Raw genomic sequence first — 12,012 nt, forward strand, 5'->3', positions numbered from 1 at the left:
ACTGGGGATGGAACTCATGCTGCAGTGGCTGTCAACAGCTCGACAGTGCTGTCTTTAACCCCTGCGCCACCAGGGAGGCCCCTTCCACAAGCAAACTGGTATCCCAGGCAAAAAAGGACCCCACAGGTAAGTCACGCACAAGCCCTTTATAAAAATAACACTCGGAAGATGGTCAAACACAGCTTTAACCTTAACATTTTCAAACACAGCTTTCAGATATTTGGTGACGACATTATCAAATCTCGGCTTCGAGAATAGATGACATGTCTTCTGAAATTATGTCTACTAAGTGGGGTTATCATCAGAAAGTGTCCACTCCTTTAGCAGAGCATTTTCTTCTCAAGTTGAAGGCAATATTTTGCCTACAGTTCATTTCAGGTTAAACATTTCAAACACATTCCGACCTGGTCTGGCTTGCTTTGGTAGTGCACAAATTTCTGTCAGCTGAGCGAATACTAAGTTGTTGCCAAGTAAGATATACCCAGCTCAAAGTCGAAGCATCTTAGTTTCCAGAATCCTCAGATGCAGCAGGAAAGTGTTAGTCATTCACCTCCATCCAGTGGATGTTTGTAAAGGTCTTGCTGTCCATTTTGTCAATGAACAGGCAGCCCTGCAAGTGGTCCATCTCGTGCTGGATGATGCGGGCTGCCCACCCGCTGGCTTGCCACACCACCTGCTCGCCTCTAGGGTCCAGCCCTGCAAAGAAAGTTACAGACCGGGTAAGGCCGTGCTAAACCACATCACTCTCTTAACTCCTTATCCCTTCCCCGCCTCCTACCCTGACTTCCTTATTTGTAAGAGGCAACATCAGAGGGGAATGTCTACCTGCCGACTGTTGACCACAGTCCCTATCCTTCCCAGAAAAGCTGCCTCAACGGGGGCCATTGCCAAGTGTTGGGCCTGGTTTCCCACTCTGACAGTTAGGTTACAGGGCTCCCTAGGGGGCTAAGACATGAAGTGATCTTCCTGAGGTGTTTCTCTTCTGAACACGCCTCCCACTTTGGAAGTATTGCTGTTTGCCTTCAATTCTTTTTTTTTTTTTTTAAGATTTTATTTATTTTTGCATAGAAGAACTGGGATGGGGGGAGGATTCACCAGAGACAAGGTGGGGAGCAGAACTGGCAGCTCTATTGAAACACATTGCTAAGGGGAGCCGCAGGCGAGACAGGAGGGGTCTGCTGCGCCCTTTGGGTCAGCTCCCTGGCCTGGACTGAACTCAAGCTGTAGAGAGGGCAGCGCTGAGACTCAACCCCTAGACCACCAGGGAGGCCCCTGCCTTCAATTCTTAAAAGTATTTAAGCATGGCATGATATAAAATAAAGGGAATACCATGGACTTCTGACCCTTCTGGAGGGCCGGGGGCGGGGTGGAGAGAGTGTGTGTGCCTCTCGCGTTAGAGGCGCAGAGCAAACGAGGGGGGGTCCACCGCCGGGCATCGGCTGTAACAGCGGAACTAGGACCTCCCTCCAGCTTGGGCTAGGTCTGCTCCCACAGGAGCCTCCTTCCCTACTGAATTCTGCCCACTCCCGGGTCCTGCTTTGTTCATGCCGGAGGCTCCGCTGAGAAACCATCCCCTTTACAGCCAGCTTTGCGGAAACCCGTGGGATCCGACCCCGCCGCCCCGCACCTGAGATCTGCACGGCCTGGTAGCGGGGCACGTAGGCCAGGAAGCCGGCGACGCTCTCGCAGCCCTCGGGGAAGGTGACCAGGCGGCTGTCCAGCACCTGCAGACTGGGGTTCACGAACACGCGCAGGGGAAAGGGCTCCATCTGGCGGGCCGCGCGCAGGGCCGGCGCGCAGGCGCGGAGCAGCGCCTCGGGGAACTCCAGGGCCAGCACCTGCAGCGGCACCCCGAGCTGGGGCGCGCTCAGGCCCACGCAGCGCCGGCGCCGCATCACCTGCACCAGCCGCTGCACCAGGCGCTGCAGCTCGGGCCCCGCCAGCTGCGCCGGCTCCACCGGGGCCGCCACGACTCGCAGCGCCGGGTCCCCGACCTGGCACACGTGCTGGTACGGCGGCTCCGGCGCCCCCAGCACCAGACGCCGCACGTAGCGCCAGTAGGAGCGCGGGCGCACCGGGCCCTCCAGGCCGGCGGGCGCGGAGCTGCAGGCCCGGGTGCCGATGGCCGCCGACCGCACGCCGCAGCGCGCCCGCGCCAGCAGCGCCCGCAGCAGCAGCCCGGCGCCCAGGCGGCCCATGGCGAGCCCGGCGCGCGCGTCCCGCCCGGCCCCCGTAGCCGAGCGCCCGCCCTCGGGGACGCCGGGAAGCAGCGTCCCCCGCGCCTTCCGGGAGCGCCGGCACCGCCCACAGGACGCCGCTGGCCTCCGGGAAGTCAACCAGCTTTATTGAATTCCGTTTCTTACTGTGTGATCAACCAGGGGGCTCCCCCTGTACTGTCCTCTCGTGCCTGCCGGCGCAGACACTCCCCCGCCCCCCACCGCCCCGAGCTTCCCGGGCCCGCAGCGCAGGCCGCGCCCGAGTGTCCTCGCGCAGGACATTCCATCCGGCTGGCGGTGCAGGCAGAGGCCTGTTAGGAGTCTGCGCCAGGCTCGGGAGCCTGCTGTGGCTCCGCTGGTTCCTCCTGCTGCTCACACTCTGAGAGCGCCGGCGCGACAGGGTCAAGGCCTGGCTCCTCCGTGGGGAGTTCCGGCGCGGCGAGCTCAGGCACCACCTCCTTTTCATCTAGACAGAAGACGGTCTCTCTCTTCGGCAGGACAGACACAAGAGGCTCCTGGACGACGCTCATGTTGACGTGGCCAAGGTTTCCATACTTGGAGAGCTGAGTGGGTGGAATGCCTGACCCAGATGGTAGGGAAAGTTAAATGGAAAAAAACATTTAATAAGCTTCAATATTGATGTGTCACGGAAGGAAAAATTAAACTTAGAGAAAGTAACAGCCACAATCACCACGTTTGAATATGGTTAAGGTCATCTTTGTCACATGGCACAAGAAATTATACTGTAAATCAATGCTGGGAAGGTAACCTGATCAGCACAGTGTAAGGCACAAAGAGAACCTCAGTGGGCACTGGCTTCCTGTGACAGAGGAAGGGAAAAGCTAGGAGGAAGTGGGGAGCAGCCACTCTGAGTTGTATGAGTGCTGGCCCTCTGCCTTCTGGGAAGTTGTGCCTCCTCACCCCACTGCAACCCAACCTCTGCAAAGACAGAGGGCACAGGAAAATGAAGGCAAATTGGGAAATATCTTTGTAAAACACTGTCTCTGGACATTTTATATAAATAATATGATATAACCTGTGGCTCTTTTGTGACTAGCTTCTGCCACTTAGCCAGATATGCACATATTGTACCATTCCATTTACATGAAATGTCCCGAAAAGGCAAACCTATAGCAAAAGAAAGTAGTTAGTGGGTGCCTGCAGCAGGATGGGTGAATGACTACAAATGGGCACGAGCAATCTTTTGGGGGTGGTGGACATGTTCTAAAATTGGATAGTGGAAATGAAGGCACATCTCTGTACATTTACAAGAAAACACTGAACTTTACCAAGGAGTGAATTCCTTAGTATATGAATTATATCAACAGAATAGTTTTAAAAATCCCCCTTCTCTTACCTAAGGTCTGTGCTATCTGAGCTGGTGGAAAAAGGACTTGGAGACAGCGATTTAAATATGGAACAAGGTCTTCCAGGAAGACTGTACAGAACTGGACGAAGAGTTCTTGCTCTCCACTGGTGAAGGCAGCCTCTTCTGCACGATGGAAGGCCAGGATTATTTTGGTTACCTAAGAGATAAGGACACCATCACCTGCGAGAGCAGTCTATCTTCATCAGCAGTGCATGAGACTGTGCCAAAAGGTACAGTCTTCAAGTTTCATGAAGAAAGTTACTCCAAACTGTGCATACATTACTGTCTTGTTTAATCTCAGAACTGTGGTCAATCTCCACAGTTCTGTCACTTCACTGATGTATTTCTGATCCAAGTGGTTTCATTACTGGCACAGTTTCCAGTTCCAGTACATGAAATTGTACCAAGAATGCATGGTCCTTGACTCCCATGGGAGAAGAACCAAAATTATTTTAGATCCAGGAAAATGAAGCAAAACTATAAAAGGTTTCTACTGAGTAAAGCCTCTGAGGTTCTAGAAGTTAGAACCACTAGTATGATAAAGGAAAAAAAGAAACAGAGCTAGGAGTTCCGGGCCTCTGGTGGCACAGCAGTTGAGCACTGGGCTGCGAGGCTGCTCGCAGCCTCTGCAGCACCGGTTCGATCTCCGGCCGCCAGCGAGGGTCCCACAAAAAAAAAAAAAAAAAAAAACCACAACAAAAACAGAGCTAGAAGTTCCATCTACAAACAACAGAGCAGTCCCGCTGACATTAGACACATATCACAATGACAGGGTGAAGAACACGGGCTGGTTCCTGGGGTCAAGTCCCGGCTGTGCCACTTAGCACTTATGTGACTTCCAAGTGGCTACCAGAGCCTTCTATGCCCTCTCTGCCTGTTTCCTCACCTATAAAATAGGGTCAGCAGCAGGACCTACATACACTTACAGGTTGTGAGATCTAATCTCAGTATGTGTAAAGTATGATGACTGCTACGCAGCGTGGAATAAGTTCTATGTAACTATTAGCTAATTACTCTCTTCTGAATTTTATGGACTTTAAAAAAGCGTCAGTGCTCATGCTTTCCTGATTTTTTTCTAAAAGATTATTTATCCAAGCACTGGGGTACAGGTCAGAGGTGTGGGAGGGTGAGAGAATTCACTAGAGACAGAGTAGGCAGACGGACTAGAGACACTGCTGAGAGGTCTGCTGTGCCATGTGGGTTTCTTCCTGGCCAGCCGGGATCGAACCCGTGCTATAGAGGCTGCGGACAGCTTCACAGTGCTGCGCTCAACCCGCTGCGCCACCGAGGAGGCCCGCTTTCCTAATTTTATAGAACACTAACAGGACGATTTTATACCATGTCACAATGCCACCTGGCTGACAGAAATTGTAAGATGCCATCAGTTGTAAAAAGGATTCCAATATCTAAAGTTTAAATGTATAGATATTGTGCACCATACTAGGGAAGTAGGAGGAGGAGGAGGAGGACTAGAAGTTTATGTGTCAGGTGAATTCTAAGAGGGCTCTGTGATTCCTGCCTCAATTGTGTAAACCCTAACCCCCGAGCGTAGGCAGAGTCTGTGATCTCCTTCTAAACAAAGAAATGGGGTGGGGGGGGGAGTATGGCCAAGGTGAAGGTTGTGCAGATATAACTGAAGTCCCTTAACAGCTGACTCTAAATTCATCAGAAAGGAGCTCATCCTGGAAGGCTCTGACTTAGATAAGACTATTAAAAGAGGACTGTGCTAAAAAGACTCAAGCATGAGATGCTTTCCTGTTGACCTTTAAGAATCAAAAAGCCATTTTGTGAACTGCCTGTGGAGTGAGCAGGTCCCGAGGAACTGTGGCCTCAGGCCCAGAAACCCGCCAAAGTGAATGAGGCGGAACGGGCTCCCCTCCCCAAGTTCCAGATGAGAATGCAGCCCAGTTGACACTTAACTGCATCCTGTGCCGCAAGGAAAATGAAAAACGTTGTTTTGAGCTGCTAGGCTTGTGGGAGTTTGTTATGCAGCAAAAGAAAACTAACACATTGCTGAGTGTAAGCCACTTCATGGCTTGTTCTAGGTCCCAAAAAGGGAAATTAACCAGAGCTTCTCAACTAGGAATACATATAAAACCACACTCCCGCTCTCATAAGTTAGCAGCACCACCAACAAATGGACTGGCCCCCTGTTACTCAGGGCCGCCCCAGGAGAGCCAAGAGTATGCACTCACCTTGGCAAGGGCCTGCTCTAGGGCCCTGGTCACATCCTGTGCCAGGGCCACCGGGCAGCAAAGGCGCAGATCATTGAAGGCAACCAGAATATTGTTGAGGAAGCAGGCAAGTGGTGGGAAGTCTAATAGCACCATGGGTGGCTGCAGGGTCCCTGGCTGAGCAACTGGCACAGCAGCAGGCAGGTTACTGCTGCCCAGGATGGCTGGAGCCAAGATGAGGGTGTAGGAATTCATTTCATCCTGGAACTTCTCCACCGCTTCCTGAACTGCTTTCTGGAAAGTGCTGATGGCCACCCGCTGGAAAACAGGAGCCAACTGGCCCCGGAAATCAGCCCCCACCCGGCTGAAGGAGAGCCCGAAGTACATGCACTGGCCCAGCAGAGAGTCCAGGCGCCCACCTATCCCCCGGTGAAGGTCGGTCTCCAGCAACTGCAAGAACTGCGAGACTTTCTGCAGAACCCAGCCATGGAAGATGGCACTCTCATTCACGGTGTGCTCCCCCTTGGGAGGGGGCAGCAGCGGGTCCTCGTCTGAGAAGATGGCACGGTACTGGGTAATGATATCGAACAGATGGACACGGCAGGCCTCGATGGTTTTTGTGATGTGGAAATAGGGATCATCATTGGGGATGGCAGTCAGGATGGAACGGAGCCAAGCGTCACGGGCCTGAAGAAACTTCACCCTCAGCTCAGCCTCTGTGAATACATCCATGCGCCGCAGGAAGCCAATAACCCGGAGGCAGGCAGGGAGCTGAATGTTGGTCCTCAGTTGCTGGATCAGCTGGCTCAGCATCAGTTGCATGGACTGGCGCACTTCATTCACAATGCCCTGACAGTAAAAGGAGGTGAGTGTCACCACAATATGAAAAACACACTCTGGAGCCCATTCCATGAACGCTGAACACTGTAGACCAACATTTCACCGCTTTCCCAACATACAAACTTGATTTCCTTAAGGCGATATTTTATAGGTTAGCTAGCAAAGATCTGATTGATTCACTTCTGCTTAAAATGCTTAAAACCCTGGGCCTCCTTGGTGGACAAGGGGTTAAGTCTCAGTGCTGGCATCATGATGGCCCACCAAGGGGGCCTGAGTTCGATCCCCAGCCAGGGAGCCGACCCACATGGCACAGCAGACCTCTCCTGTCTCACTTGCTGCTCCCCTCAGCATTGTATTTCAGTGGATCCGCCTGTTCTGGTTCCCACTCTGTCTCTGGTGAATCCTTTTGCCCTCTGCACCTCTGGCTTACACCCCAGTTCTATGCAAAAATAAGTAAAATCTTTTAAAAAAAATTCTTAAAGCCCTCAAAGACTTCCCATTCTAATCAATAAAATTAAAACTCTTCACAATGGTCTACAGCCCTATCTGGGTCTCCAGCCTCAGGTACTTCCTAATGCTCTCCACTTGCTCACTACAATCCAGTCACACACTGGCTTTTTATTTCTTAAAGCCTCAACTTTCTCCTTCCTCAGCTCTGCTACATATTCTTCCTTTCTAGTTTGCTCACATCTTCATATGGCTGGGTCCTTATCATCTGGAGCTCAGTTTAAATGTTCTCTCTCCAGAAAGGCCTTTCCTGACCACTCTACCTGGAGTAGTCTCTCTCTACCCCAGTCCCCGGTTCATTTTCTTCAGGAGCTTCCCACCATCTCAAAGGATCATATTATTGATTCTCTTATTTACCAACACCTAGCTTACATTCATGAAAGCCAGGAGGAATGTTTTATGTTCAACCTTACCTGACTGGTAGAAATTGAAGTAAAACATGCAAGGAGTTTCCCTAAGTTTTTTGCCTAAAGGTTCAGTGATGACTACAGAATTACTGATTACAAGAATATCAGTTAGAGTTCTTTCTGGGCAGGTTGGCTACCTGGATGACAGGGATGAAGGAGTATTTCCTTTCCAGTCGGTGTACATAGGCTGCAAGCTCCAGGGCTTCTTCAAAATAGCTGTTCCGGACACACGTGTCCATGAGCTGGGGGATCTCCAGGATCTCCAGAATCTCCGTGTGCCGGTGTAGAGTCAGGGTGTTCATCCGGCGGTTAGAGCTGATCTCTTCAGCCTCTTTCATAAAGTTCCTAGTAACGATCAGCAGAATGTTAGTCCCTTAGTGCTGTATACCTAAATCTAGAGTTGCCGAGCACTTACTATGAACTGGGTACTGGGCTAGAGGGATAATCTGATTTAATCCACGCACTAAACCTATGTAGTAAATACTACTATTCTTGAGAATCTTTAATCCCAGTGAAGGTAAGCAATTTGTCGAAGATGACACTAAGTGACAGAGATATGAATCCAGAGCGGCCACTTAACCAGCTGTGGCAACGTACTTAGGCTCTATGAATCTCTTTCCTCATTAGTAAAACAGTAGTAATAGGACCTATCTTATGACTAAGTGAGATGGTAAACCGCTTAACAGAAACTGACAGGACAAATGTTCCCTTAACAGCTTTTTTGGTTTTCTTAATAAAGTGCAAGGTAATCTAGAAGCCACAACCTTACCCACAAATTCTCTCCGCCTTAGTCTTCTCCTATGCTTTTATTCAACTTTTGTTCCCACCAGTATCCATTTCTTCTCCATAATTTCAGAGACCTACTTTATGAAGTGCACTCTCTACCTTTCTTAGGAGTGCAGGGGTCGTGGGAGAGTGTAAAAAAAGCTGTTGTCAGAGATCCAAAGACTCAAGAAAAAACAAACTTCTATGACAGAAGGATGGAAGGAAGAATTAGAGATGAGTTGTGATTTCAGGGAGACAGAATGTACTTCAAAAAAGAGGGATTTCTGATAATTTTTGCCTCCTCCACCTGGGACTCTTTCCTTGTCAGTTTTCTATCAGTGAGAGTTATGAAGCAGATCACTTGTTTTCTAAAAATACATCAACATGCACATATACTAAACTAACAGAGTGTTAACTAGGACAGACTCCGTTTAAGTGCTTTGCATGTATTCTCTTTATTTAGTGCTCACAACAGTCTTATCGAGGGAGGGACGTGCTGCTGCTGGGTTCCAGTTCTGACTTAGAAACTTGACGAGCTGCGCCTTTTGACAATCACTAACCTCTCTGTGCCTCAACTTCCTCGTACATAAAATGGGAGTAACACTACCTACCTCTAAGACTGTCGTGAAGCTTAAAGGGATTAAAAAATGCTCAGAGGAGCACCTGGCCCATGGCAAGCCCCGTGTAAGTGTCTGCTATTGTAGCTGTTAAAAGCCCCTTTAAGCGCCTGGTCCGCCGCACCTGCAGCTCTGCTGGAAGCTGGGCAAGCGATCAAGCAAGTGGCCGAGCGACGCCTCCACGTCGCCAAAGAGGCGGTGGATGCGCTCCGTGCACTCGGCGCCGCGGATGAAGGTCTTGTAGTTGGCGAAGGCCAAATCGCGGGTCTGCTGCAGGAGCTGCGCCCGCTCCTCCGCCAGGCGCTCTGGCTCGCGTCGCAGCCGCTCCAGCTCGGAGCCGCTCAACTCCCGGAGGTAGCGGCCCACGTCGGGCCGCTCCCGCCATTGGGCCTCCGGGAAGCGGTCCCGGAACAGCGACGCCAGGAGCCCTTCATCTTCCACCTCCCCGAGAGCCGCCGCAGCCGAAGTGGGAGTCGAAGACGGGATTGTCGCCGGCGCCGCCGCCATCTTCCCGGCCACAGCGTCACTTCCCCTCCGCCCCGGGGAGGGCGCTGCGTCCCAATCTTGGACCGGAAGCGGGTGGGATGGACTTCCTGTCTCTGTGGTTTCCTCGTCGGGTAGACCGGTCGGTCCTCCAGGCTGCGCGTTGCCGGCGCAGGAGCAAAGAGACAGCGGCTAGAGAGGCCGGCTTTGGGCTTGCCAGGGAGCAGCTGGCGGCTGATTTCCGCTTCCGGCGGCTGAGGCACGAGGATCCGGTGTTCCGGCCCAGCGGGAAAATGCGGCCTTTGACTGAAGAGGAGACCCGTGTAATGTTTGAGAAAGTCGCAAAATAGTAAGGGCGCGCGGTGCGGGGCAGGTGGTGTGCGTGTGGCGGCGCGAGTCGTGGGCGGGGCGCGGGCCCCGTGCCGGGCGAGTCGTTCTGGGCGCGACCTCCACTCCTACTTTTTGCCCTCAGTATCGGGGAAAATCTTCAGCTCCTGGTCGACAGGCCCGACGGCACCTACTGTTTCAGGCTGCACAACGACCGGGTGTACTACGTGAGGTGAGGCGGGGCGCCCTGGACGGCGTGGGCCCAGACGGGGACCGTCTGGTCCCCCCCCCCCCCCGTCGCCTTGGCGTGACGCTTTTTCTTCCTCACCCCTTCAGTGAGAAGATTCTGAAGTTGGCCGCCAACATCTCTGGAGACAAGCTGGTGTCGCTGGGCACCTGCTTCGGAAAATTCACTAAGACCCATAAATTCCGGCTGCACGTCACGGCTCTGGATTACCTTGCACCCTATGCCAAGGTTTGTGGGGTGGTTTCCAGTCTTCATGGGGGTGGCGGAATCAAGGATGAGCGCTCCTCCAGAGGGCAGATAATTGGGCAGCTCCTCTGCCACAGAGTCCCTCATAGTGCTTGGGTCAGTGCCCGCACATGGAGGTGTTAGGTTTTGCCGCTCAGGCGTCATGAAGGTTCTGAGGTAATGGTATTAGCTGTGTGGTCGCAGTTATCTCCGGCAAAGGAGAAAGCCTATACAGACCCAGCTGAATGTGGAAAAGCAAATTAGGTGTCTATGATGAGGGGCATAATGGGATCCGGGGGTGGGGAAAGCCATTAAACTGTCTGTGGGAGACGTTGCTTGTAGAGTTGAGGAAAGAACCTCTTCCTGGTAGTTCTGTTCAGGTGGTGCAATTTGAGAGAAACATGGATCTTTCCTTAAATTTCTTTCAGGAAATTAATCATAGATCCAATAGCTAGCTTATCTGCAAGGATATAATTATTAGCATTTTTATGTCTATGGCATTGAATTCTTTTTCTTTCAGTATAAAGTGTGGATAAAACCTGGAGCAGAGCAGTCCTTCCTGTATGGGAACCATGTTTTGAAATCCGGTCTGGGTCGAATCACTGAAAATACTTCTCAGTACCAGGGAGTGGTGGTGTATTCCATGGCAGATATCCCTTTGGTGAGTAGACATGGTAGCTGTTACAAAAATCAAGTATTCTTTTGTTCAGGAAGGATGTCTGTGTGCTTGACAAACTAAATGCTAGCACTCTTTGAATTCCACAAAGATAAGAACTTTTCGTCTTTGTTAATTCTAGCCCTTGATACGTACTTGTTGAATGACTTGAGTGAACCAGTGTCTCTTCTTTTGAATCCCAGGGTTTTGGGGTGGCAGCAAAGTCTACACAAGACTGCAGGAAAGTAGACCCCATGGCGATTGTGGTATTTCATCAAGCAGACATTGGGGAATATGTGCGGCATGAAGAGACATTGACTTAAAACGAAATCATCGCAAGGACTTATGGCTGTGTGGAAGGGCCTAGCTTTGTTTCCTGTGTGTGTAGGCTCCGCCATCATGTTGAATTTTGTCAACACTGTGACTTCTTCAGGGGCTTGGTTTAATATTCTCTTAATTACAGATCCATGCAGGCTGATTTCTTACTGTGCAGAAATGGCTCAAAAATGGGGTATCAGATCGTTGTGTTTGTGACTAAATGGAACACTGTGTCTTATGTTTGAATCAAAAGACTTCTTGTTTTGAGTAACAAGTTCTACATCCTTGGCACTGAGCACAAGAATGGCTTATCTGTGTTATCTGTGATAACTGTTTTCTTAACTCATGATAAGAACTCAATGGATTTTCTTCATTGTTTATTTTGTGAAAGGTAGATAATGCTTATATGAGAACAGTGAGAGGTATGGGATTTTACAAATGAAATTTGACAAAAGTAATGAGAGTAGTTTATAATTTTCTATTTAGTAGATGCTATGTGGCATGGACGAAAATCTTGGATTCAAACCCCAGTTTTGATCGCTAAGTGGCTTCAATGAGTTGTTGAACTTTGTTTCATTCTTTTTTAAAAAACAGTTTATCGTCTCCCTAAGGATGGTTTTTAGAATTAGAAATCATGATTGTAAAGCACTTAGTACAGTGCCTGGCAAACAAATGGTAAGAATTATTTTCATATTGCTTTTACTGTAATTGAGTATGATAAGTAGGGTCTTAAGAGTATAATTTGATTTTATCATCTTGGTTTTTACAATCTGTTTTCTGGATCTTTGTTTTTCTTGGATGGTGTGATCCCTGGCTGTAATGTTTTCATCACCTTGATTTCCATAGAGAAACAGAATTTTTC

General features: G+C 50.3%; 2 protein-coding genes across 3 annotated transcripts; one reads left to right on the top strand and one right to left on the bottom strand.

Annotated features, from left to right (window-relative positions):
* Positions 1–538: 538 nt before the first annotated feature.
* COG8 (component of oligomeric golgi complex 8) lies at positions 539–9,402 on the bottom strand (the record flags this gene model as incomplete). The annotated part of the gene is made up of 6 exons (XM_084256560.1): positions 539–696; positions 2,626–2,796; positions 3,574–3,742; positions 5,781–6,608; positions 7,651–7,858; positions 9,020–9,402. 6 exons carry the CDS (start codon positions 9,400–9,402, stop codon positions 539–541), a joined length of 1,917 nt encoding a protein of 638 aa, XP_084112686.1.
* A 269-nt stretch (positions 9,403–9,671) lies between these two features.
* NIP7 (nucleolar pre-rRNA processing protein NIP7) lies at positions 9,672–11,155 on the top strand (the record flags this gene model as incomplete). 2 transcript variants are annotated; one of them, XM_084256787.1, is made up of 5 exons in its annotated part: positions 9,672–9,727; positions 9,851–9,937; positions 10,042–10,180; positions 10,698–10,838; positions 11,036–11,155. In XM_084256787.1, the coding sequence occupies 5 exons, from the start codon at positions 9,672–9,674 to the stop codon at positions 11,153–11,155; spliced, it is 543 nt and encodes a 180-aa protein (XP_084112913.1). The 2 variants fall into 2 exon arrangements, with proteins under 2 accessions (XP_084112913.1, XP_084112914.1); XM_084256788.1 differs by lacking the exon at positions 10,698–10,838.
* Between the last annotated feature and the right edge of the window lie 857 nt (positions 11,156–12,012).

This window comes from Talpa europaea (assembly GCF_964194135.1).
Source record: "Talpa europaea genome assembly, chromosome: 16".
In the NCBI taxonomy this organism is placed as follows: domain Eukaryota; kingdom Metazoa; phylum Chordata; class Mammalia; order Eulipotyphla; family Talpidae; genus Talpa; species Talpa europaea.